Source organism: Ursus maritimus, unplaced genomic scaffold, assembly GCF_017311325.1.
Source record: "Ursus maritimus isolate PB19 unplaced genomic scaffold, ASM1731132v1 scaffold_24, whole genome shotgun sequence".
Taxonomy (NCBI): Eukaryota; Metazoa; Chordata; class Mammalia; order Carnivora; family Ursidae; genus Ursus; species Ursus maritimus.
In genome coordinates this window covers 28853040-28879496 of record NW_024424897.1, presented here as the reverse complement: position 1 = coordinate 28879496, position 26457 = coordinate 28853040, and the positions used below count along the sequence as shown (strand labels likewise).

At 38.9% G+C, this 26457-nt stretch overlaps 3 protein-coding genes across 6 annotated transcripts in view; 1 reads left to right on the top strand and 2 right to left on the bottom strand.

The window, feature by feature from the left end:
- Positions 1 to 7401, bottom strand: part of STXBP4 (syntaxin binding protein 4) — a 223583-nt gene extending 216182 nt beyond the window's left edge. For both annotated transcript variants that reach the window (XM_040640852.1, XM_040640853.1), the window contains exon 1: positions 7304 to 7401. The gene's annotated coding sequence lies outside the window, so the exon portion shown is untranslated. The remainder of the gene's footprint in view (positions 1 to 7303) is intronic.
- Positions 7402 to 7438: 37 nt separating this feature from the next.
- On the top strand, positions 7439 to 14056 carry LOC103681316 (cytochrome c oxidase assembly protein COX11, mitochondrial). The gene is made up of 4 exons (XM_040640854.1): positions 7439 to 7829; positions 10927 to 11082; positions 12324 to 12449; positions 13105 to 14056. Exons 1-4 carry the CDS (start codon positions 7467 to 7469, stop codon positions 13285 to 13287), a joined length of 828 nt encoding a protein of 275 aa, XP_040496788.1. The 5' UTR covers positions 7439 to 7466; the 3' UTR covers positions 13288 to 14056.
- Positions 14057 to 14199: 143 nt separating this feature from the next.
- TOM1L1 (target of myb1 like 1 membrane trafficking protein) overlaps positions 14200 to 26457 on the bottom strand; it is a 54824-nt gene continuing 42566 nt past the window's right edge. For all 3 annotated transcript variants that reach the window (XM_008710872.2, XM_008710871.2, XM_008710870.2), the window contains 5 exons: positions 21251 to 21302; positions 19228 to 19330; positions 18678 to 18759; positions 15326 to 15390; positions 14200 to 14769 (listed from right to left, as the gene is read on the bottom strand). In XM_008710872.2, the coding sequence (XP_008709094.2) occupies positions 15327 to 15390; positions 18678 to 18759; positions 19228 to 19330; positions 21251 to 21302 (301 nt within the window). In that variant the 3' untranslated portion in view covers positions 14200 to 14769; position 15326. The remainder of the gene's footprint in view (positions 14770 to 15325; positions 15391 to 18677; positions 18760 to 19227; positions 19331 to 21250; positions 21303 to 26457) is intronic.

The window sequence follows — 26457 nt, the reverse complement described above, 5'->3', positions numbered from 1 at the left end:
CATCCTAATTCTTTTTTTTTTTTTTTTTTTTAAGAGAGGGAGAGGAAGAAACTTAAGCAGGCTCCATGCCCAGTGTGGTGCCCGATGCAGGGCTCAATCCTACAACCCTGAGATCATGACCTGAGCTGAAATCAAGAGTTGGATGCTTAACTGACTGAGCCACCCAGGCACCCTCTTATTTCTTTTTTATTTTTCATAGCTACATGGCATTCCATTTTATGAAGGGACCATATCTATTTATTCCCTTATTGATAGATACTTAAATTGTTTCACATTTTTTGCTATTATAAACATGCTATAATGAAGCCCTATGTATAGATCACATCACATGTGCACAAATTTACAGTATGACAAATTCACAAAAATAGAGTATCATCATTTATACACACTTGATATTTTGATAAAAATTGCCAAACTGCCCTCAATCATCAACTGCCCTAATTTACCATCCCTCCAATAATAGTGCCTGGTACTCCAAGTTCTCACCAACATGGTGTAATACATAACTATTGGATTTTTGACAATCTTGTTGATAAAAGCAGTATCTTAAGATCTTAAGTCTGATGAAGCTGAACATTTGTTTTTATGTTTTAAGAACCATTTAGTATCTCCTTTTATGTGAACTGTATTTTTATACCTTTTGCCATTTTTTTTTTCTCTACATGGTTAGCTTTTTTTCTGTCTAGTTTCTAGGAGTTCTTACGTCCCAGGGAGACTATTTCCTCTGCCTGCACTAAGAATTGCAAATGTATTTTCCTCCTTTATTCTTAGTTATAGATTTTGTTGTTATTGTTGTTATACAAAGGACTGTGGCTAAATTTATCCATCTTTCATGATTTGGGAGTTTTAAGTCAAATGTAAGTCCTTATACACTCCAAAGTTATAAAGAACTCTCTCATATTTTCTTCTAATATTTTTTATAGTCTCATTTAAAAATCTTTGATCCATTTGGAATCCATCCTAGTATAGAGTATAAGATAGACCCAACTCTTATTTTCTCCCAAGAACATCACTCAGTTGCCTCAACATTATAAAGGAATCCATCTTTTCCCACTGATTTGAGATTAGACCTTTATATCAAATCTCATAAATATTTGGGTCTACTTCTGTACTTTTTATTCTGGCCCGTTGGTTAGTCTATCTTAATAATGGGGAATTTATAATATATGTTTTGTATCTGGTAACTGCCTCATTACTTCTTTGGTTAATCAAGTTTTCCTGGCTATTTTTGGTTATTTATTTTTACACATTAACTTCAAAAATCTCATCTTGTTTACAAAGCAAAACAAAATAATGCCAATTGTTGGGGAATCATGTTAAATTTACAAGGTAATTGAGAAAGTATTGGTATCTATCTTTATACGGTTGAGTCTTGCTACCCAAAAACTGGTATATTCTTCCATTTGTTCAAGTCTTCTTTTGTGACCTTCTGTAGCGTTTCAAAGCTGTCTTCATATGGGTTTCACACATTTCTCATTTAATTCCTAGGTATTTTAATTTTCTTGTTGTTTACTCAATGCCTTTAAAACATCTATTATTTACTTAAAAGTATGTAACAAGCTGTGTAGTTAAGGAACTCTAATGCCATTTAGTTGTTTGTCTAAAGTGAAAATGAACCAGAAGTAAAGGGAAGAAAGACAAGGTGTGGCAACAAAGAAGGAGAGATGTGTGGGCTCACTACTAAGCCCAAACAGTCCCTTCATCATCATCACCATCATCGCCACCACCACCACCACCAAACTGGGCATGGAGCCTGCTTAAGATTCTCTCTCTCCCTCTGCCCCCACCCCGTCCCCCTCTTGAAAGAAAGAAGGAAAGAAATTTAACCCTTCTTGTTATGTCTCTTTTAATGTCATTTTCCCTTTACATCATTCTCTTCTTGTATCTCCATTTGCTAAAGTATCAGCAAATTTTGCAAGGTGAAAGAGAAAATGACATAGATCTGGTATTTACCAGAGAAAACTGGCTATACCCTTTAAATAATTTCTCATAACTATTCCTTCATAAGCAAATTGGCAAGCAGGAAGAAGAAATAAAAGACACCTTTTCCCTGCTATAGTTTAGAAAGAAGTAAGACTTATAGCAAAGAAACTCACAGTACAAATAGTATTTAATGTTAATTCCCTCTCTTATTAACCATCTCTAGCTTGTTTAAAAATAGACATTTTGGAATTCTCTTTGCCACTGGTTGTATATATACAAGGGCATTGCGCTGGGAAGAGCACTGGTCTAAAAGTTAAGATATTTGGGTTTGAGTTCTATTTCTGCTGTCTGCTAGCCAAGGGACTTGAGCGGTCAGTGAACAACTCTGCTCCTCAGTTTTTCCATATGTAGAATAAGAATGACAAGATCATTCATAAAGTGATCTTTAAAGGTTCTTCTTTGGTTCTATGAATCAAAAATTCTACTCCTGTCTTACTAAACAACAAGCCCCTCAATGTTTTTTGAGGGGAGAACTTTTTAAAATATGCAGGCACCTCTAAGACCGGTCTGGTCCGTGAATGGGATAGGGTAGTCGGCAGTCAGGTCATTTGGAAGGAATTGGAGGGAAGGAAAAAAAGGAGCCGGATAGTAAAATGTTACATAAAGGTAATTTCAAGAGAGGAGGAGGGAATGATGGGGCTGGTTACCTAATAAATAATCTGTTTGGATTCTGTGACAGACAAGTTGGAAATGCTTACTATTTATAGATCAACTGGCACTACTATTAAAATATTAAAACAATTAAATATTTCCTGTTGTACAGTTAGACCTATATTTTCAGCACTATACTTGAAGAGACCAAAGTGTTTAGAAACCGTGGCAACATGTCCTATACCTTATCAGAGCTGAGATTCTTTGAGATAGCATTAGTATTTAAATAATCCAAGGGTTATATAATCAGGAATGGCTCCCTTCCCTGGGGCTAGACTTAATTGATCTTTAAAAATAAAGTGAAAGTTTTAGGAAATCAAGATATAAAAGATCAGTCAAAGGGTTATTTTACTATCTCCTGTATTTTGTACCCAAAGGCAATATTCCTACTGCTAATGAACTTTTTTTTCTTTCAAGAATCTAAGAAAAGAAAGAAAGAAAGAAAGAAAGAGAAAGAAAGAAAGAAAGAAAGTAGGAAGGAAAGAAAGAAAGAAAGAAAGAAAGAAAGAAAGAAAGAAAGAAAGAAAAAGAAAGAGAAAGAAAGAAAAAGAATCTAAGCAGTTAAGGAATGCTGCTCATTTGCCCGGGGGTGGACATGTAGCCAACTGCCTGTAATACACAAGCCAACCCCGCAGGAAACATGGGAAAACTGCTTGAAAGGAGTCCTAATCTTCTCCAACAGGAGATCTTCATCAGAGCAACAGCTCACTGCTCTCAAAAGTTTCCTTGCACTACCAGACCACCTTCTGTTTGCTTTCATCCGTGTACTCATCCCCCATTTACTCAGTACAATCATGTGCACTAAGCTAAGTGCTTGGGATAATACGGTGAACAAGCCAAGGTCCGTGCTCTTGTGTTATTTACATTCAGGGGTTGGGAGAAAAAATAATAAAGAAGGAAACAACAAAACAAACTGGATTTCAGATACGCAAATGTGACTGGACAGAGGAGGGGTGATTTAGACTGGGTAGTGGTGTTCCAGCTAAGACCCAAACGACAGGTCAGCCAGGAGAAACACTGAGGGACAAAGTATTCCAGGCAGAAAAAAAGGTCTTGAGGCCGCAAAATAGATTTGGGATATTTACAGACATAAAGCAGCGTGGCTGGAACGTGGTGAATGGGGGGAGAAACAATACATGAAGTTCAAGAAGCACGCAGGGTCTAGTTGACCCAGGGTCTCCGTGGTAAGGAGCTTGGATTTTGCTTAGTGTTATTTCACATATCCTGACTACTCTCCGGAGACCCGAGTTTGCGTTTTGCGTTATCTCTTACCTTTCTTTCACTTCCTGAGATTGGGCTCTCGGCTTTTCCATTTTCCCTCCTTTTCTGCCTCCGCCTTTCACTCTGCTTATCCCAGGAAGGCTGACATGGCTTTAGCCTGAATTACGTTAAAATGTCATTCCGTCTATTTGGGGCAAAGGGCCCTTTTAAAAGCAGGCTCTTACGTGACTGCACAGGTCACCTATGCACAAAGCTGGCCCTAATCTTAATAAATATTACTTTTAAAAAATGCCTCCTATGGATGAATGATTTCTGCTTTCATTTCACCTAGTCTGTCAAATATATAAACTTTTTCACGATCTTTTAAATAGAGTAGCTCCTCAAACATGTGGCTTAAAGGAAGCTGCCAGGAAATAAGAAACTAGGATATCAAGACTCACTGAAACAACTTCATGATGTCACCGCAATCACTGAACACTGTGATTATCCAGCTTATTCTCAAACTACAATTCACTTGTTCTTACTATTTATTAAGATGCATTATTCTTCCTCTTTTAGATATAAGGAGATTATTATAATATATAGCAGCCAAATAAACAGTTGTTAGTACTGTTGGAATAATTGCTAGATGTTTGACATTGCCAAATGGATCTGGTTTTATTAGGCAAATAGCTAAGAAATGCAGCTCAGTGACTAACACATTAAGATTTAAGTCACAATTTCCTTAATTTATATTATGCATTAAAAATACTAAAAAATGTAATTACAAACCACATTTTAAAAATGATACATCTTTATAATCTTCAAGTTTTCAGAAAGCCTGAGAACCAATAATCAGATAAGAAAATGTGTGACTATCAGGGTGTCTGCCTTTGGCTCAGGTCATGATGCTGGAGTCCCAGGACAGAATCCTGCATCAGGCTCTGGCTTAGTGGGGAGTCTGCTTCTTCCTTTGACCCTCCACCCTCTCTCTCACATAAATAAATAAAACCTTTAAAAATACATTAAAAAAAAAAAAAGAAAATGTGTGACTATCAAATGATTTCTCTTTTTTCTTTTTTTCTCCCAATTCTTCCTGCTTTTCCCACTTTCACCCATTTTGCTCACCTCCACCCCCAGAATGGTTTGTATAACAACTAATTTTACCTATTATGTAAAATTGGACATGATCATAGCTAACTAGGAAGAGTTCACAAGGTTTAATTACTTATTGCTAAAGAATGATATTATAAATTAAAGGTGCCAAGTCTGAAATGTCAGTCCAGCCCCTAATATTTTAAGTTTGTAATCAACACCTCTACCTACAGAACAGGCTCGTACTAACCTTGCCCTGAGGTGCTCCCATTCCATTCATGGTAGAACTCATTACTTAGCATTAGTTATCATAATGACTTATGCAATATCACAAGCATACTCAGACTCACGAGAACTACAGCTAACACCATTTTACTGCTATCAAGATTACTATACCTTGGAAAGGAATAGTTTCATTTGCAATTACATAACAAAATAAAAGATGTCAAGGCAAAGACACTATTACTGATATATTTATATCGCTATCTGTTGCTACATGGAAGGGGTGCCTGGAGGAAAAAAATGATTAAGGGAACGTATTGTTGATTTCATGAGGTTTGAGTCTACGCTGTAAGAAACTTAATATATAACAGGTCTTGCCCTGAAAAAGCTGACGATCTGGTATAAGAACTAAGGTAGATACAGATGAAAAAGATTTTCAAACATAAAACAATACAAATAAATTTGCAGAATCATAGCATCTTGAAGTTTTTGTGCCAGAGTAGGAAAGAGTCAGTAGACACTTGGATCTTAACGGCTTTGCAATTTTCTGGCCCTATGACTACAAGTTAATCAATTACTCATACGCACTCAAGGTGACCACCATTACTCACCTCAATTGCCTCCTAACTGCTCTACCTCCATTTTTGGCCCCCTCTCTCTAATGTGTTCTCCACAACATAACCAAGTTCTTTTAAAAAATGTGAATCAGACCATATCATTTGTATGTTTCAACTTAAACTCTGTAGTAGCTTCCTATTACTTTTAGAATAAAATCCAAACCCTTGGACATGGCTTAAAAGGCGCCCCTACGATACCTGTTTTGAGCTTATGTCCTACTACTTTCCTCCCTGCTCACTGTGCTAGGAACACAGTGGCCTCGTTTTTGTTCTTCAGTGCTACCTAGCTCCTACTTGCCTCTGGGCCTCTGCATGACTTGGAATTGTCATTGTGCAGGTAGGTCCCTTATCATCATTCAGGACTCCGCTCAAATGTCACCTCTTCAGAAAGACTTCACTTTGCCTTCTCATTATCATTCTCAATCACACTAACCTATTCTATTGTCTCATTGTACTGATTGTTGTCTGAAATTCCCTCATTTATATATCTGTTTCTTGATTATCTCCAGAGTCTGCCAGTAGAAAGTACACTGGGGGAAGGGAAGTGATTGTGTTTGCCTTTCTCTGTGCTGTATCCCCAGGAGGGTGAACAAGGTCTGGGCCATGGAAAAGTGCAATAAATAAATTAAATGTTTTTTATTAAATGTTATTTATGTATGTCTCAGGCTTTTCAGTCTCCTCATCTGTAGAGGGAGGATAATTATACCTGCACCAGTCATTAGAAACAGAGCCTAACGTTTACTAAATTTTTACTATATTTTAAGCAGAGTGAAAATCACTTTATATGGATATTCTCATTTACCATTATGATTTCCATTTTACAAATAAGGCCACCACTTCTTACAGAGGTGAAATAACCAGACTAAGGACACAAGGCGATAGTGGGATGCGGGTATGACCCCAGAGCTGCCAAACCTCAGAATGTGGGCTTTTCTCCACTCCTTTATAGTTTCAAGAAAGATGTTTCCTTCCATTGCAGCAAAATAGGCTGTGCCTTCTGCTCCCCTCAGGTCCTACTTTGTCCTGTGGGTCAAGCGAAGAAAGATATTACATCCCCCACAGGGTTCTTTTCCAAGATGAACATCCCCATTTCTTTCAACCCTTCCTTAAAGCATCTTCATGTCTTGGTCACTCTCTGGACAAACTCGTTTGACAACGTCTCTCTGCTCCATAACTGGTCATTTTAACTGGACAAACGGTTAAGGGGCATCAGAGAAGTGGAAGCCGATTCCCAGCGGCTGAGAAAATGCAGACGTGTGAGTGTTGTTGCGCGCTGTGGTGAACACAGGCAGGCTTCCTGGAAGAGGTGATCCCTGAGCTCAAGTCCCGGGCAGCAAGCAGCGGCCGGTAGCTGAGGGCCGCTAAGTGGAGACAAAGGGTGGTGGAGTGAGTTTAGGAAGACCAGGGACACAAGCTCAAATGATGATGGGCTTGCACCCGCGGTGCGCATGGCGTTTCCCTAAAAGAAACTTTTAAGAGGTACTGGAGGGAAGGGAAAGTGGGAGGAACAGTCCTGAAGTAAAACGCGAACTTACCCGCAATCTGGCAACCCGGCCTCCGTAGCCCGACTGCCAGCGCCGCCACCTGAGGAGCCCTGTAGCCAGAGCAGCGGCAAGCTCTTCCCAGTTGTCGCGAGACTGGTCAGGCCTCGCGAGACTTGTCATCTCGCCCCTGACGCGGGAGCTCTCTCCGGGCGCTATGGGAGGGCTCTGGCGTCCGGCATGCAGGCGCGTTACATTTTATGGCTGGCGCTGGAGCCACCCTGGGTCCCCGACCAGGGTTGCCGAGAGGGTAGAGCCGTGTCTCAGTACCGGACGGAGTGGGACAGGAAGTGCTGAGAGGGGGCTGAGGCGGCTTGGGACATGGAGACGCCCGAACCCGGCGCCGGACCTGGCCGTGCAGCCGCCGCGGCGGCCGAAGAGCACGAACCCTTTCACACGCGCGCAGGAGGACGACTGGCGGCGTCGGAACAAGACGGTCCTCACGTACGTGGCCGCCGCCGCCGTGGGCATGCTGGGGGCGTCCTACGCCGCCGTGCCCCTTTATCGGCTCTATTGCCAGGTAGGGGCCGGTGCTGCCTCCTGGGCGGTGTCATCAGGAGGGGCGGAGGTGCAGGACAGGTCCCCGAACAGCGATCGCTCCTCCGCGTCGTGTTGTAGGGATGTCAGAGGTTGACGACCAGAGTGGAAACAGGCTTTCAAAAGTACTTGCCCAGGCTTATCAAGTAGTTAGTAGTAAAGCTACAAGTAGAACCTAAGCCCCTGGAGTAGTCGCGCTTACACCGACCGCACTGTAGAGTGGAATTCCCTATCTCTGAGCTACACCACCGAAAACGTCCGCAGCCTGTACTTTGCTCTCCAGCAATCTGCCTTACCCTTTGGCTGCGCACACACATGTTCGCTTCTAGTGTAATGTAAATTACATTAGTACATTCATTCTGTGAAACATGTATGGTTTATGTGCGAAAGTTAACCCTGGAAATGGGAGTACTTTTAAACCATACTAAGGGGCGTGAGTTAGGCGTTTGGGGTTTCCCTCCACTGTTAATACATAAGTGTAATCTGCTTACCCAGGGCTCCCTTTCAGATCAGAAACCCTGATGCAGCTCTTTAAGTGTGGTCCCGGGAGAACCAGCATCACATCACCTGGGAACTTGAGTGCATGTTGTTGGGTCAAGCTCCAGAGCTATTGAATCAGAAACTCTGGGGGAGGAGCCCAGCAAGCTGTGTTTTAATAAGTCCCCTAGCTGATTTTGATGCAGACTAGTGTTTGAGAACCATAAACAAAGGCAAACTTGACATACTTCACATATATTCTCCTTAATTCTTTAGTAGTTTGCTGCTTTGGCTAGGCATTAGGTTCACTAGTGGAGCTTCTTTAATAAACATGTTAGGGCTCCCTCGCCCCAGAGATTCTGATTAGGAGGTCTGGGAAAGGGCCAGGAATTTCTGTTTAAGAAACATGAGAGCTACATTCACTTCATTCACTTGGTAGTGGTTCTCCCAACTTTGTTGTGAGGGGGATCATCTGGAAAGCATTTAAAAATCCTGACACCCAGGTCACATCCCTAACCAATTAAATTAGAATGTCTTCGAGTGGGAGTCAGGCATTAGTAATTTTTTAAAGATTCCTCAGGTGACCCCAATGTGTAGTAAAGTTTGGAAATCACTGGTTAACTACCAGTATTGTTAATGCCCGGCTTCGCCTTTCCTTTTGGAGATTAACTTGCCATTATTTTCCATAATGACTAAAACAGTGGAAGTCAAAAGGACTTTTCAGTCTCCAAATATTAGCATTTATGGGGTATGCAGTAGCTTGATTTGGGAGGATGAGTATAGAATGTAAATTAGTTTTCATCAGAGGGCAGTCTGGACGTAGCATGAATCCCCATACTAGCAGTTGGTTAAATCATAAAACGGAATCCAAAATATCAGGTATAAATCTCCCCAAACCATGAGGGGAAAATTCAGGGAATATTTAGCAATGCCTGAAGACATTTTTGGTTGTCACAACCTGGGAGGTGAGCAGGCAGGGTGCTATTGATATCCTAGTGGGTAGAGGCTAGGGATGCTGCTGAACATTCAACACTGCACAGGACAGACACTCCCCGCTCTCCCCACCAAAAAAAATCCAGAAAAACCCAAAGAATTATCCAACCCGAAATCCCCTTAGTGCCAAAGTTGAGAAACCCTGTTTCACAGTGAAGTGCATGACAGTATTTTATGTATGTGTGTGCAAATGCAGGGCAGGATAGTAAAGATTGTAATTTGTAATCCTAAACTTAAATCAAGTTGGATGCTACATAGTGACATTTCCAAAAGAGCCCCTTTTTCACTTTTGGAATCACAAAACTTTAGAGCCAAAAATAAGGAATTATATAAACAGTTTAATACAGTGACCTCACATTTTATGAGTATGGAAAGTGTAGCCCCCCAAAAGTAAGATTTATTCAGTTCTTGGAGCCAGTTAGTGGCCGAACTAGACTAGAGCCCAGGACATTATTTTCATTGCCCTTTTCTGTTCTTAAGTTCTCTAATGATCAGGTTTGCAGATTTGAAGGATCTATATTCAAAGACTGTTAGAATACATTAAGGGATATTTATTCAATTTACTCAAATTCTTCAGGAGTTATATCTTAAAACTTAAGCATTATAGCTCTCTTGGGCAGAAGAATTTACTTACTAAACAAGGATAAAGTCTTGCTCTAGCAGCTTTAGGTTTATAATGTAATTCAATAACATTGCATGGCAGGTGAGTGCAGTTAGTTGACTTGCGTAATAAGTGAAAGATAGTAATACTACATTTTGCTGGGAGTCTTCCCCTAGCCTCAAATATGGTATTTTTTTCCTAGTATAGTAACAGATTAATTATCCGGAGACCAGAATTCTGGCAACCTCCAGCATCAGAAGAATGATGACCCTGGAAGTAAGGATTTTTTTTTAAACATCTCTGATGATAAGGAGATAATTAATGGCAATGAAGATAAGCAGGAAACGTCAGGCACAGATTACTCTGATGTCTTGTGATTGATTCAGTTGCCAAAGGGATCAGTTTTTCTGATTAACCAATGATATTTATAAAAGCTGTACTATACAAAGAACAGAAAAACAGTTACAAAACGTTTACCAACATGGAAAAATACCTATGATGCTTGAGAAAAGCAGAATACAGAAGTGAAACTACAAACTAATCTATGCTATAAAAGTTATGATACAGAAAAGGATCAGAGAGGACTGTGGATAATGGAATTAATTAGTTTCATTGAAATAATAAGGTCATGGGTAATTTTTACTTCTATTAATGACTAGTGTATATGAAACACTGGCAATAAGTAGAAATATGTTTAATGGAAAGTTAAGCTAAAATTCTGAGCTATATATTATCAGTGTGGAGTCTGCTTTCTCTCAAATGACTCATTTTTTACTATGTCCAATAACCAAGTGATTACTGAAAAAATGTAAGTGATTCTAACAAATATAGGCCCTTGACACCCCAAAGGTGGTCAAGCCATTGACACATTAATAGGAAGTGGTCAGTGACAGTATATAAACTGGGCTTCCAGTAGATTATTAAGGTTTGTTTTTATCCAATAAATCATCACCTGAAAGTATTGTTTTACATATTATCCTGTAATATTCTTAATATCTTTAATACCTAGACTACTGGTCTTGGAGGATCAGCAGTAGCAGGTCATGCATCAGACCAGATTGAAAACATGGTGCCTGTTAAGGATCGAATTATTAAAGTCACCTTTAATGCAGATGTGCATGCAAGTCTCCAGTGGAATTTTAGACCGCAGCAAACAGAAATATATGTAAGTGACTAAAGTAGTTATTAAAAGATTGTTTTTTTTTTTTTTCATTGTAAAAATTACTTTCATCACTTAAACTGTTAGACAATTTAGGAAACACTCATGTAAATTTAATCTCAAAATACTAAGACTCCATTAATGTAATTCTTTTATTCTCACAGACCACTTTTGACAGTGGTCTATACCTAATGTAACAGTATCCTTAAGTTATATGATACTGTAGTAAACGTCAGGTTGGAACAATGGAAAATGTCATCTGTTCTTATTAGAGTCATATTAAGAATTCACTCTCTGATGCTATGTAGTTGACTTTCCCTCAGATAATAGATGAGGAAAAGTTGAAAATCATTGGTTACAATGAAAAGTAGTTTACTGATTTATATCAAAAATATCCATCTCAAAAAAAAGAAAATTGAGATTCTTTGAAGTAATCATATTAATAGTCATGTTCTACTTCAGAAAAGCTGTACCTTAAAAGTTTCCTAAAATCTTGACTAACTGGAATCCTAGAGGATTTAATTGAAATTATTTCATGAGCTGAGGAATAGCCAGAAAAGTTTCATTGTGACTCTTACTGGAAGGCCCTTATAAATATTGGTGTCCCCCCCAGGTTACTAAACATTACTGAATCTCTTGAATGAGTAAGGGTTTTATAGGTTATGATTTTTAATATTCTAATCACATAGTGTACAAGATATTAGTGGCTGAATTGGTACAAATGACAGAATCCTTTGGAAACCTTTTTTTTTTTTTTTAAAGCCTTGGAAGTTTTAAAAATGTGTTCTCTCCAAAAGAGTATTCATGCTTTTTGGTTAAATAAAAGTTCTGTTCAGTTTTATGCTGGTTTTAAGTTTAATTTACTCTAGTTGGTAACCTCTTAAAAAGAATCTTAGTCATAGGATATTTAGGTATAAGTGTTAAGTCAGGCTTGGGCTCTGATAGGCTTGGCTCTCCTTGAACATTTTAAATAATTTAATTTGCAGATTATTGCTTGAAGACTTCAGATATACAAAAGGACAATCCCCAATTATGAATAGAGCACTGGTTCCACTGACACAATGCAAGTAAAATTTGAAAACTGGATATTCATGGGTAGTATTCACAATTTATTTTGCTGACCCTCAATAGTAGTTTAGATAAAGTATTGTGGTCTGATAGATAGGAAAAATAATATGACTAATTTAGTAGGGAAAGGGTGAGCTGTGAGATTTGAAGTATTGATAATGTGTATTTCCTTAAAACAGGTAGTGCCAGGAGAGACTGCACTGGCGTTTTATAAAGCTAAGAATCCTACAGACAAACCAGTAATTGGAATTTCTACATACAATGTTGTACCGTTTGAAGCTGGACAGTATTTCAATAAAATACAGGTACAGCTTATATATGTAAACTTTAGTACTAAACTTACTGCAGTGTTTAGTAGAAACTAATTTCTGAAAATTTCATTTCTTCTAAACATCAGACTTTTTTTCCATTGCTTGTAACAGCTATGCAGAGGTTGAGATGAACCAAATGGGTATCTGCTTTTAAAATTAGAAGAGGAACAGGGTGCCTGGGTGGCTCAGTTGGTTAAGCATTGAGAGTCTTGATTTTGGCTCAGATCATGATCTCAGGGTCATGGGATCGAGCCTGGCAGCGGGCTTTGTGCTCAGCTGGGAGTCTGCTTCAGAGTCTCTCCCCCACTCTCTGTGTGCCCCTCCCCCCCCAAAATTTGTTGCATCTCAATTTTTTTTTAAATTTTTTAAGATGTTATTTATGAGTGAGAGAGAGCACACGTGCATGCTCAGAAATGGGGAGGAGGAGCAGAGGGAGAAGCAGACTCCACACTGAGCAGGGGGAGCCCATTGAGTCTCAATTTAAAGCAAAAATCAAAGATACTGTCATTCTGTCACAGAACTTAAGATTATATTTAGTTATATTTTTATAATATTTAATTGTAGTATGCTTACTAAATATAAGAAATGGACCATTATTAATATTTCTAGTCTAACAGAAACTAAACAAATACCTTTCTATAACTTCTAGTGCTTCTGTTTTGAGGAACAAAGGCTTAATCCACAAGAGGAAGTAGATATGCCAGTGTTTTTCTACATTGATCCTGAATTTGCTGAAGATCCAAGAATGGTGAATGTTGATCTCATCACTCTTTCTTATACATTTTTTGAAGCAAAGGAGGGGCAGCAGTTGCCGGTTCCAGGCTATAATTGAAGTCAGCACCTAAGTCCTGCATCAGATTTGTGATTTTTGAAAAATCATGTGTCTAGTCTTCTCAGGGGAGAAGTATTCTACAGTACTGTGAAGGTATTTTAAATATTATTTAATGCTGTTTTTTTTTTCCAACTAATTTACCCTACCTAAAATTGAACGGTTTCTATTATAAAGAATCCACATGCCTATTTAGAATGTGTGACTGTTCAAAACCATAGAGTAATGTAAGTAATACTGATAAGTAATAATAAAAGAAACTGCTGTTTCTTAAATATGTAGGCATGGACTTGATGGTTCAATTTAATTCTATTTGCTCCCCTTACAGATTATTAGCCCTTCATACTTGTAGCAGTGAATATTTTTATTATTCCCAGGGTTATCTGTTCTAGGCTCCAGGTCATAACTTCTGCCCATTTTTATTATTTCTAAAATAGTTGGTTACTACTTTCTTTTATTGTGAATAGTCACTACTTTAAAAGCTCAAAACGGAAGAAGAATCACTGAGCCCTAACAGCTTTCCCAGAGATTACATTCTGACTTCAGATTTGACTCTATTTTTACTTTAGGCTCTAGGGCTATTTTATATTCTGAGTAATATTTTGAAATTTTGGCATCATGAAAATGAAATAAAATGCACAAATATGTTTACTAGTATTATAGCATTTCCTGTGATAGTTCAAGTCCCTGAATGTTAAAATGTAAGTGTGGAATTGTGAAGATTCACATCAGAAGTTCTCTGAACAAACTGTAATAAAAAAGATTTATTAAATTGTTTTAATAGTAATTTGTCATTGTAATTTATGACATAAATGAATGCATAATTTATTCTGAATGTTTTCTAGTAGTGTTTGTTCCAAATAGAAATATTACAGTAAAAAGGGGAGAAAAAAGATCATCTAGTATTATAAAGAATCATATTTAAAGGCAACTTTATTAATAGAGTCCAGTGGCCTCTTCAAGGTACCTGAAATATAAACTACAATCATGAAGTCTTTTACAAGTCATAATTCTAAACAAGTATTATTTATAAAAAAGTACAAATTGACTTTTACATTCAACTTAGTTAAATGAAGGCACTCAATAGTCTTCGTAATTATTTTGTAATAAAATAATCTTCATCTACTCTTATCACAGCTGTGTGAGGATTTCTTTTCTAAAGGTAGGAAGCCCTGTGAAACCTAAGATGCTATCATTAAACTAATTGGCCTCAGTACAATGGATTTTTTCTTCTGAAGTTTTAAGTGAATATATGTTACAACCAAGTTCTTTTGAGATAGATAGTTTAAATTGTGGCCCGGAAGCATAAATGTTCCTCTGGAACTGTTACTCTTCTGTGAAGCTTCATTATTACAGAGGAGAAATGTTCCACACCAAGCTTCTGATGTGCTGGTAGGTCTTGTCTTCTGCGCCTCAAAGCTGCACAGGGTCTACCTTTTAGAGAGTTGGCACCGCTAATGTAGTTAGCTGGTCAGCCACTTTCACCTAGAATAAAGAGAATATAGCCACCCTGCATCCTTTCCTTTTCTTTCCCCATTCCTGGATAACGAGAGAGTCACAATCTAATGCAGAAAGGTGGGAATGTACTACTTCCACGGGGGCGGGTGTAGGGNNTAAATAAGGTTAATGGGTTACTGGTGGCCATGCATTAGTAAATAAAATGGGATGACTAATACAGCAAATAGGAAGAATCCAGGCCAATCTGGATGAACAATGAGTGGGTTTTACCAGTCAGTCAATAGGTATTAACTTTATATAAAAGATAAATGTCTATTTCAGTGCTAAGAAGTTTCTATTGATCATCATTTTCTATACCATAAACCAACTTTGACATTCCAAAGATTCATTATTTTAGCTAATAAGCTCACAAAGATATTTCATTACAATTTGAGTAATTAGGAGAAACTTTTGGACTAAGATTTCACTCAAGAAGTGTCAGACTCAAATGGCCTTTATAAAATGTAAATACTAAAAACAGAAAGTGACAATACACTGGAATTCTACAGAATGGGGAATGTAAGTTGTATAAGTTGAAGTCTACCTCAACAGTCGCTATGACTTTGAGCTCCTTTCTGGTGATGAACATCAATTTCTTCATAAACAGCTCTGAAACAAACAAACCATCATGGCAAGAGGGTTATTATATATCAAAGTACTATTTTGTCTTTTAACTACCAACACCTTAACTAAAAATCTGGTGTCATTTTAGGTATTCAGGCTGTATCAGTGAATAAAAACAGATCTCTGCCCTTGAAGCTTACATTACAGCTTTCTTAGAGCCTAATGTAATTCCCACGCATCTTATAAATATGTATCTCATATAACCAATTCATTTTACTTGTGACTTAATGAAAAATGTGGCTCAAATTTGGACAGTTTTCTTCCTGCTTTACAAAAAAAAAACAAAAATTGTTCAGTTTTTCTAGGTTTCAAAACATTTAAAAATGCTAACATTCTATCTTTTTAACCTATGTTATTACAGTCGAAACTCCTGAGCTCCCTTCAGCTTATAATTGTCATCTCTGTACCTCATTTATAGTAACTTTATGGCACCATTCAGTTCTTCATATATATCTTACATAGGTCTGTAGCTAAGAAAACATCTAAACCTACATACAACATAGATACAGTATAGCAAAACATGGCTGGGGAAAAAAATCTTACAAAAAAATCATAGCAGTATGAAGCCATGTTCACCAATGTCACAAGGCCCCAAGATGGTCCAAAAATTTTAATGTGTTTCCACAAAGCTATTTCAACTTCTTTCACTCCTCAAATCTCTGGACTCCCTCCTCTTATCACTCTTGGCCAGAAACTTCACTTATAAATAAATTAAATGCCTTGGTATGGAAACTTCCTCATCTCCTTATCACCGAATCTTCAAGTCTCTCTTCATCTATACTACCATCTGCTTCTGTGATCCTACCTACACCGGGCTTCTCAAACATGTTCCTCATTTAGTCCTCCCCCTTTTTGAACCTCTGGCCTCCCTGTCTATGAGATCCTACGGGTCAGCATTCACAGATGCTCCAGCATCTCCCTTTTCTATAACAGCGCAGTCCTCAATCCCATGTCTACTTGGAGTGATCATCTCAGTAACCTGTAGCTACCAAGCCACTTTCCACCATCCCTTCATGTGGAAGTTTCTAGTGTCATCTACACTGATCATCTCTATACTTCCTCTTCTCTTTAACACACTAAAATCTGGCTTCTGTCCCCATCAATCCAGCAAAACAGCTTTTACATCAAGGATTTCCTTCTACTTAATTCATTAACTAGTTTTCAGTGGTCATGTCCTCTTTGATGGTTAATCACAGTTGTGCACTCCCTTCTTCTGGTTTCCAAACTGCTATTTTCACATCTGCTAATAATAGGTTCCCTGTTGATCTCTTTGCTCTTGGCCTTGGATGTTCCATTTCCTTGTATGTGCCCAAATTCTCTCTACTTAAGAGTCTTTGTACCTGTTGTTCCCTGGCCCTACAACACTGATTTCCAAACTTGCCACCTGGCTAATAATTGCAGGTCTCAACCTCAATGTCACTTCCTCAAACTTTCTCTAGCCCTCATTTAAATTAGTTTTACCTGTTATAGACCTACCTGTTATAAACTTTCAAATCACCATGTTCTTTCATACCATTAACACAAACTGTAAATATATGTCTGCCTGATTTCTTTTTTTTTTTTTTTTTTTGAGTAGGCTCCATGCCCAGCATGGAGCCCAACATGGGGCTTGAACTAATGACCCTGAGATCAAGAGTTGGACACTTAACCGACTGAGCCACACATGTGCTCCATGATTTCTTTGGCCACACTAGATTTGGAGGATGTCTCTTGTTCAACATAAATTAGGCACTGGTCATATTGTGTTTCCACAAAGTGGAACGTAGTGTTCCTGGCACATAGTGTTCAAGCATCTGCCAAATGAATCGTGTACATGTATGTATACAACTTCATGAATATTGTACTCATACTACTAGAACAGAAATTCTTTAGGGATCAGGGACAACTAGTGATGTGAAAATTCCAGAACGTTTCCTATTAAGACTTTGAGGTTTTCCTTAGGGAGAAGTTCCTAAGGTGAATTTCAAAGGAATGAGACACCCTACCCCTCAGAAAGTAAGAACCACAATGGTAAAGAATTCCAAAGCTCCACCTCTCCAGTTCCTCTACTATCTCTCTCACATTTAATAGCTGCTGCACGGTCATATCTACTTAAAGTTTCCTAATTAACTGCAATATAATCAACTCTATGTCCTCTTTGGATGCTATTTGAGTTCTAATTTCCTAAGCCACTATTATATTCAGTGATACTTTATTCAAGCAGAATGACCTAGGGAAATTTTGTAATCCTACATTAGGGAAAAAATATTTAATGAACTCTTAAGTCTGTTAAAATTCATAAATTATCTCAAAATGGATCACTCTGTTAGTGGTTTAAAACCAGGGTTCAAAACCTCAAATGCTTAATACATGCCAGGCCGAGCAAATAAATGGACAAAGAGGGCCAGCTGGGGCCTGGTGAACTGCAGAGCATACCTTGTCTTAATGAGGCAGCTACTACTCAGTCCTAACGTAGTGCTAACATGTAAAACTGTAGGCCTGGCATTGCCACAGTATCAAAGGAATCCAGAAGTCCAGATTTACATATATATTTTTTTATAATATCCCAGTTTTTAATTTTTGGCAATTTTTAAATGCATGGTTTAAATTCCATATAGGTCAAACAAAACACAGCTGTAAGCAAGATACTGCCTAAAGGCTGCCCATTTCCAAACAGTGGTTTCTATAAACTTGCTTTAATCCTTTTTAACAATTCTGGGGGTAATCATCAAAGTATATTAAAGCTCTAATAAGCCTGTTGTTGTATAAGTATTTATATGCACTTGACCAATATGAAATCATAAAATAATGCTCTAAGGACTTCCAAGTTAAGACATGTTTACACTAATGCTTTATTAATACTTTTTAAGTTGACATATAGAGTGAAGACTAAAAACAAGTGTGTTTTTTTGTGATTAGTGTAAGTTAAAGAACAGTTAATCCATCAATGTGGTATTACTTATGTCACCAATCAGTGAATATAGTGCCCTTTGCAGGCTGGAGAGAACCTGACTTTCTCCCAAGGCACCTATGAGGAACCCGTTAATGTACACGATGGTTCCAGTTATTTCTTAATGTGCAGCCCCAGCATCTTTATTTTTTAGTCATAAGGCCGAGCACAATAAGACCATTAAGAGCAACAGCCTGCATAAAACCTCATAAGTCATTTTTAATAAGGTCATCAATTTCTGCCAAGACCTAAACAAAGTTAAATGTATAACCAAGCCCTTTTAGCTGTGTTACCAAAGGGAACCAAGACAAAAAATAAATTAATCATGTTGTAAATGACTTACTCTGTAGCGACAGCAGGAGCTAAGGGATCAAACTCCATTACCTCGTAGTAATTGGGTGGCTGGAGATCATTCTTTGGCATTGCTTTAGGCAAAAACAAAACAAAAAAAACCAGAACAAAACACAAAAAACCCAACCAGTGAACACACATTGTGCTTTTCAAGAACACATGGACAATTAATATTCTCTTTATGATTCAGACTTCAAACATAAGACCCTAAGAAACCTTGACAACCCGAAATAAATACAACTGGTATTCTAATGCTACTCCCACATGCAACAAATCTATATACAACAGGACTTCCAAACGTCAGCTAAAGGTTCATTTACCTCAGCATTCCAAATACAACATTCAGCGCAATATAAGCATTTTTATAATCTAACGTCAGTCATGGGTATCTGCCATGAATTTACTTCATGGGGTTTAAAAAGGCACATAAAGTCCTCATTTTTCCTCTCTATATACCTATTTTGGATCAGAAGTAAATCTCTGGTGGACTCCTATATTCTCACCAGTTTCCTTAATCAATGCAAATAATAGGTCTCAAGTACCTGGATGATTGCTGGGCAGGGAAGGTAGTCTCTGGCTTGATGGTGTTGCCGGAATGCTCTGCAGACTGACTGGCTGTAGTACTGAATTTGAATATTCTGGAAACTGAAGAAAGCATAGCACAATGTTCAAATAAACATTCTACATTAAGCTTTTGTTATTTAGATTCCCAGGCTTCTAAGTGGCACTACTCCAAGAACCATATACTCCCAATTGGACAAGAATTAGAAATTATGAACTCTTACTTTTTTAGGTAATAATACTTAACTACTGTTCTCTCTGGTTCCATGCCCATTGTACCTCATTTCCCATATAAAATGTAAAATTAACATGTTGCTTAAAAAAAAAAGCAGAAATGTATGGCTCATCTAGATTCTGTTGTTTCCCATTGACTAAAAAAATCTCAGCCTCAAACAGAAAAATTAATCTTAACCCTACAGAAGGGCATAAGGTGATGGCATCGAATTAGGACTGATAAAGATTAAAATCTTAGAAATATCTTTCTTCTTGTAAACGTCCTCATTCATTTCACAAATATGTCCTGGGCTCCTACTGGATGCCAGGCACTATAAATAAAAGAGACCAAATCCCTGCACCCTTAAAGCAGACAATCAACAAAGGTAAACAGATGTCCAATAACAAGTACTCTAAAAAAAAAGAAAAACCAAACCAAACAAACAAAAAACAGGGTAACAATGAGAAGGCAGGCTGGGGTAGACGGGGTGGGCTGTTGCTGTGATAGCAGTGGTCAGGGAATGCCTCGCCATTAGGGACATTTGAGCAGAGCCCTGACTGAGGTGGGTGCTGGGAATACCTGAGGGGGCACAAGGTCATCTCTGAAGCAGAGGAGACCAGTGTGGCTAGAGGAGAGTGAGCCAAGGAAGAGAGGTGAGGTTAGAGAGGTAATGGGAAAGGTGAGATCAGCATTTCAGGTTTTTACCGAGTGAAACAGAAGAAGAAAATCATAGGTGGGTTTAGAGCAGTTAAGTAATGTATGACTTTACTTTTTTCTCCCCCCTCCTCCCAAGACTGCTCTGGTTTGAGAATAGATTGTATGATAGGGATGGGGGTGGGGAGGGAGGTGAAGACTGAAGCCGGGTACCTCCTCAGGGTATCCATCTGATGTTTTGGACTGGGATGCAGAGGTGGAGGCGGTGAGAAGTGGCTAGATAATAGGCATGCTGTGAAGGGAAAAGGTGAAAAGGCAGAGGTAAAGCACTGTTGTCCAAGGTTTTAACTTAAGCAACTGAAATAGTGAGGCCGGGGAAGCCTGCAGGAAGGGCAAGCGGAGAGCCAGGACTGAAACGCAAAAAGAGATTACTCGGAAGGTGGATTTGCGAGTTCTGAGTTTAGGGAAGGGGTTTGGGCTGGAGATACCAATTGTAGGTTGTCAGAGTCTGAATGGTATTTTAAGATATGAGACCAAAAGACTGGAAGAATGAATGTGGAAAGAGAAGGCTGAAGCCTAATCCCTGGGGTCTGCAATACTGGAAGGCGTTAGAGGAGTGGGGGGCCAGAAAAGGAGATAGAGAAGTGGAATTAAGAGAACAAGAGTGAGTGGTGTCTGAGAGTCACATGTGCAAAAAAGGAGGAAGTGAGTGATTCTGTCACCTGCTGCTGATAAATCAGGTAAGATGAGGACTGAAAATTGCAGTACTAGATTTGGTAATAATGGAGGTCACTGGAGAACATGACAAGAGCGATACCAGCACAGCGGGAGGAATAAGAGCCTGTATGAAGCCCATCAAAAAGGATGGAAGGAAAGAAGAGGAAGAGACAGCTACTATAAACAACACTAAAGGAATTTTAATCCATAACCATTTTTCTAATAGAAGTAAGATTCAACTTGTCTATTTTGAAAGACTAAAAAAGATAAAGAGAGGTCCTAACAAGGGCTGTATCAACACGTTATAGAACATATAACAGAACATTGAACAGAACATGAGATTTAATGACCAGGAATTCCTTCTCAGCCATGATAATCTGCTGCTGGGTGTGCTGCCCAGGAAGGGTTTCATTACTTACACTTTCATATGTAGGACTTGAAGTGACGTTTTGGCTGGTCCTTTGGGGAAACCTAGGAGAGTATGATAAGACAGCATGATTACCCTACAGTAAGCACAAATGCAAAACGACAGACTCCCTACAAACAAATCTAAAATGTACCTCAGGCTGCAATGGACTATTAATTTTATATAACAACTACCATCTGGTTTCAGTGCCCACCAGCTTTTGACACCCAAATACCAAAGAGAATAAAGACAAAGCACTATCCCTTGGCAGTGGTAGCCCCGAGATCCTGAAGTATACATAAATATACTAGTGAGAACAAGCTATCAATGTTTCCATCACAGTAGCTATCACCCCATCTTTCCTGAAGGATGAGAAGGATGAGAAGCAATCCAGAGTAGAGGTTAGGAAGGAGGTGGGAAGGGTCCTGGTTCTATGGAAGATAGAACACACACACACTTTGCCCTGTCTCTCCCAATGGGGGCAACTATAAAATGTGGACAGGATACATGGGGCAAATATTTGAGGGCTGAAAAGTAAATAGTTACAGGATGACTGGGAAAGAAGACTGGAATCTGAGTATCACCAGATCATTGTGAACATATTTATTTTTGCCCCTCTTGAATACCCAAACCTGAATGCAGTGCAGCTTAAAACCCAAGAGTGGCAGCAAGGACAGACAGTTCCAGGAGAAGCCCTTTTGTTCTCACTCAAGGAACAGGAGACAGAAGTCCTAATGCTCAGAGATAGTATGGAAATCCCTTTTCCTCTTTTCTCTTTTTCTTCCTATTCTCTTGCCCTCTAAACCTGAGGCAATCCCAAAGGGGCTGCAATGAGAGTAGAAGCAAGAGGGACCTATAGAGTTTTGTTCATCTGAGGGGACCCTTCTTCTTCAACAAGTATGACTATGATCCCAGAGGACAGCGCCTAACTCTGTCTTGTTTTTGTTTCCTATGGTCCCAGACACATGCACAGTCAAGGAAATGCACAGCATAGAGTAGGGTAACTGAATCTCCAGCTTTTTTTTTTTTCAAGATTATATTTATTTATTTGACAGAGAGAAACAGCCAGCGAGAGAGGGAACACAAGCAGGGGGAGTGGGAGAGGAAGAAGCAGGCTCCCAGAGGAGCAGGGAGCCCGACGTGGGGCTTGATCCCAGGACCCTGAGATCATGCCCCGAGCCGAAGGCAGACGCTTAATGACTGAGCCACCCAGGTGCCCCTGAATCTCCAGCTTTCTGACTACAGAACCAAAAAGGCAAATCCTAGGAAAGCAAAGCACCAGAGAAATCACAAAGAGGGGGGAATTCAGAAAAATCTTAAAGCTGTTTATGAAGTCCTGAGCTCACTCCTTGATCTGTGCCTTTGTGGATTTGATCCCAGTCGGGATACAAAAAATATCGAGAACTAAACACACAGCCATCCAAGCCTCAGGGTGGCACACACGAGAAAGGTCGGAACAGCACCACAAAGGCTTTGAAAACGTAACTACTTTGGAACCAGTGCCCTCCATATTACCAAATCTAGCACAAAGGTGGCAGGCTGAAGCTGAGGCATGAACTTAAGGCGGCTGTTTGCCTTCTAAAATCAAAATAGCACCATTTTCTCGACAGGATTTAAATAAGAGCAAGGAATCATAACATTAAAAATGCCCAGGAATACAATCCAAAATTACTAGGCATGTGAAGAACTGGAAAAGTTTCAACAGGCAAAAGAAAAGGCAAACAACAGAAGTCAATATCAAGAGGACACAGATGTTAAAATGATCTCAGATTTTAAAGCAGCTCTTATACAAGTGCCTCAACCAGCAACTGTGAATACTCATGGGAAAAAAATGGAAAAATAGAAAGTTGTTTCAAAGAAAAATAAGATACAAAGAAGAGCCAAACTGTAACTTCAGAATCAAAAATACATTAACTGAACTTTTAAAAAAATTTACAGAATGAGCTCCATAGCAAAATGGAGATGACAGAGGATATAGGCGGCAGAGGAGTCCGAGGTGGTGGAGGAGGAGACCTTAGTTTCGTCTGGTCCCAGGAATTCAGCTAGGTAACTGTCAAATCATTCAGAACACCAGCAAACTCCACCGGAGACCTAAGAAAAGAACCACTGCAACTCTAGAATTAGAAAAGCAGCCACTTTCTGCAAGGTAGGAAGTGTGGAGAAGGAATCTGAGGCGATATATTGGAAGATAAACCGTTGGGTGGGGGGAGAGGGAGACTCCATAAGCTGGCTACCCAAAGATGACAGAGCAACAGAGTGCAAACTCAGAACTTTTAGAAGTCTGCCTCGGTGAGGGTCGTCCTGGCCTGAAAGGCCCTCAGGTGGTGAAGCAGGGCAGAATCCTAGGTGGGACAGTATGTGGTCTCAGAATCAAGGTGTTAAATGAGAAAACTATGCAGCCAAGAATACTTCATCCAGCAAGGCTGTCATTCAGAATAGAAGGAGAGATAAAGAGTTTCCAGGACAAACAGAAACTGAAAGAATTTGTGATCACTAAACCAGCCCTGCAAGAAATATTAAAGAGGAGGTGCACCTGGGTGGCTCAGTTGGTTCAGCGTCTACTTTCGGCTAGGGCCATGATCCCGGGGTCCTGGGATTAAGTCCCGCGTTGGGCACCCTGCTTAGCGGGGAGTCTGCTTCTCTCTCTTCCTCTGCCCCTCCCCCCTGCTCGTGCTTGCTCTCTCTCAAATAAATGAATAAAATCGTTAAGAAAAAATTTAAAGAAATATTAAAAGGGGATCCTTTAAGCAAAGAGAGAGCCCCAAAGTAACAGACCAGAGAGGAACAGAGATAATATACAGAAACAGTGACTTTACAGGTAATACAATGGCACTAAATACATATCTTTCAATAGTTACTCAGTGTAAATGGGCTAAATGCCCCAATCAAAAGACACAGGGTATCAAACTGGATAAAAAAGCAAGACCCATTGATATGCTATCTGCAAGAGATTCATTTTAGACCCAAAGACACCTCCAGATTGAAAGTGAGGGGGTGGGAAAACCATTTATCATGCTAATGGACATCAAAAGAAAGCTGGGGTGGCAATCCTTATATCAGACAAATTAGATTTTAAAACAAAGGTTGTAATAAGCGATGAGGAAGGACACTGCATCATAATTAAAGAGTCTATTCAATAAGAAGATCTAACAATTGTAAATATTTATGTCATGGGAGCAGCCAATTATATAAACCAATTAATAACAAAATAATAAGAAATTAAAGAAACGTATTGATAATAATACAACAATAGGGGACTTTAACACCCCACTCACTGCAATGGACAGATCATCTAAGCAGAAGATCAACAAGGAAGCATGGGCTTTATTTTTTATTTATTTTAACTTATTTTTTTATTAACATATAATGTATTATTTGTTACGGGGTAGAGGTCTGTGATTCATCAGTCTTATACCCAGTGCTCATTACAACATATACCCTTCCCAATGTCCATCAACTATTTACCCCACCACCCCCTCCCCTCCAGCAACCCTCAGTTTGTTTCCTATGATTAAGAGACTCTTATGGTTCGTCTCTCTCTCTCTGGTTTCGTCTTGAGGCAAGGGCTTTAAATGACACACTGGACCAGATGGACTTCACGGATATATTCAGAGCATTCCATCCTAAAGCAACAGGATACACAATGTTCTCTGGAACATTCTCCAGAATAGATCACATACTAGGCTCACAATTCAGGGCTCAACCAGTACCAAAAGACTGGGATCATTCCCTACATATTTTCAGACTACAATGCTTTGAAACTGGAACACAATCACAAGAGGTAATTTGGAAAGAACTCAAATACATGGGGACTAAAGAACATCCTACTAAAAAAATGAATGGGTCAACCAGGAAATTAAAGAAGAATTAAACAAATTCATGGAAACAAATGAAAATGAAAACACAATTGTTCAAGACCTTTGGGATGCAGCAAAGGCAGTCCTAAGAGGGAAGTATATAGCAATACAAGCCTTTCTTGAGAAACAAGAAAGGTCATAAATATATAACTTAACCTTACACCTAACGAGCTGGAGAAAGAACAGCAAATAAAGCCTAAACCCAGCTGGAGAAGAGAATTAATAAAGATTAGGGCAGAAATCAATGAAATAGAAACCAAAAGAACAGAACAGATCAATAAAACTAGGAGCTGATTCTTTGAAAGAATAAGACTGATGATAAATTCCTGGCCAGACTCATCAAAAAGAAAAGAGAAGGACCCAAACGAATAAAATCATGAAGGAAAGAGGAGAGATCATGACCAACACCAAGAAAATACAAACAATTATAAGAATATCTTATGAGCAACTGTATGTCAACAAATGAGGCAATCTGGAAGAAATGGATGCCTTCTTAGAGACGTATAAACTACCAAAACTGAAACACGAAGAAATAGAAAACCTGAATAGAACCATAATCAGCAAGGAAATTGAAGCAGTGATCAAAAATCTCCCTACAGGGGCGCCTGGGTAGTGCAGTCGTTAAAGCGTCTGCCTTCGGCTAAGGGCGTGATCCCGGCGTTCTGGGATCAAGTCCCACATCGGGCTCCTCTGCTGGGAGCCTGCTTCTTCCTCTCTCACTCGCCTGCTCTGTTCCCTCTCTCGCTGGCTGTCTCTCTGTCACATAAATAAATAAAATCTTTAAAAAAAAAAAAAATCTCCCTACAAACAAGAGCCCAGGGCCAGATGACTTTCCAGGGGAATTTGACCATTTAAAGAAGAATGAATACCTATTCTTTTGAAGCTGTTTCAAAAAAATAGAAATGGAAGGAATACTTCCAAACTCTTTCTGTGAGGCCAGCATTACCTTGATCCCAAAACCAGACAAACACCCCACCAAAAAGGAGAACTACAGACCAATGTCCCTGATGAATATGGATGCAAAAATTCTCACCAAGATACTAGCCAATAAGATCCAACAGTACATTAAAAGGACTATTCACCACAACCAAGTGGGATTTATTCCTGGGATGCAAGGTGGTTCCATATCTGCAAATCAGTCAATGTGATACACTACATTAATAAAGGAAAGGACAAGAACCATATGATCCTCTCAATAGATGCAGAAAAAGCAATCGACAAAGTACAGCATCCTTTCTTGATTAAAACTCTTCACAGTGTAGGGATAGAGGGATTATACCTCAATATCATAAAAGGCATATACAAAAAGCCCACAGCAAATATAATTCTTTTTTTTTTTTAAAGATTTTATTTATTTATTTGA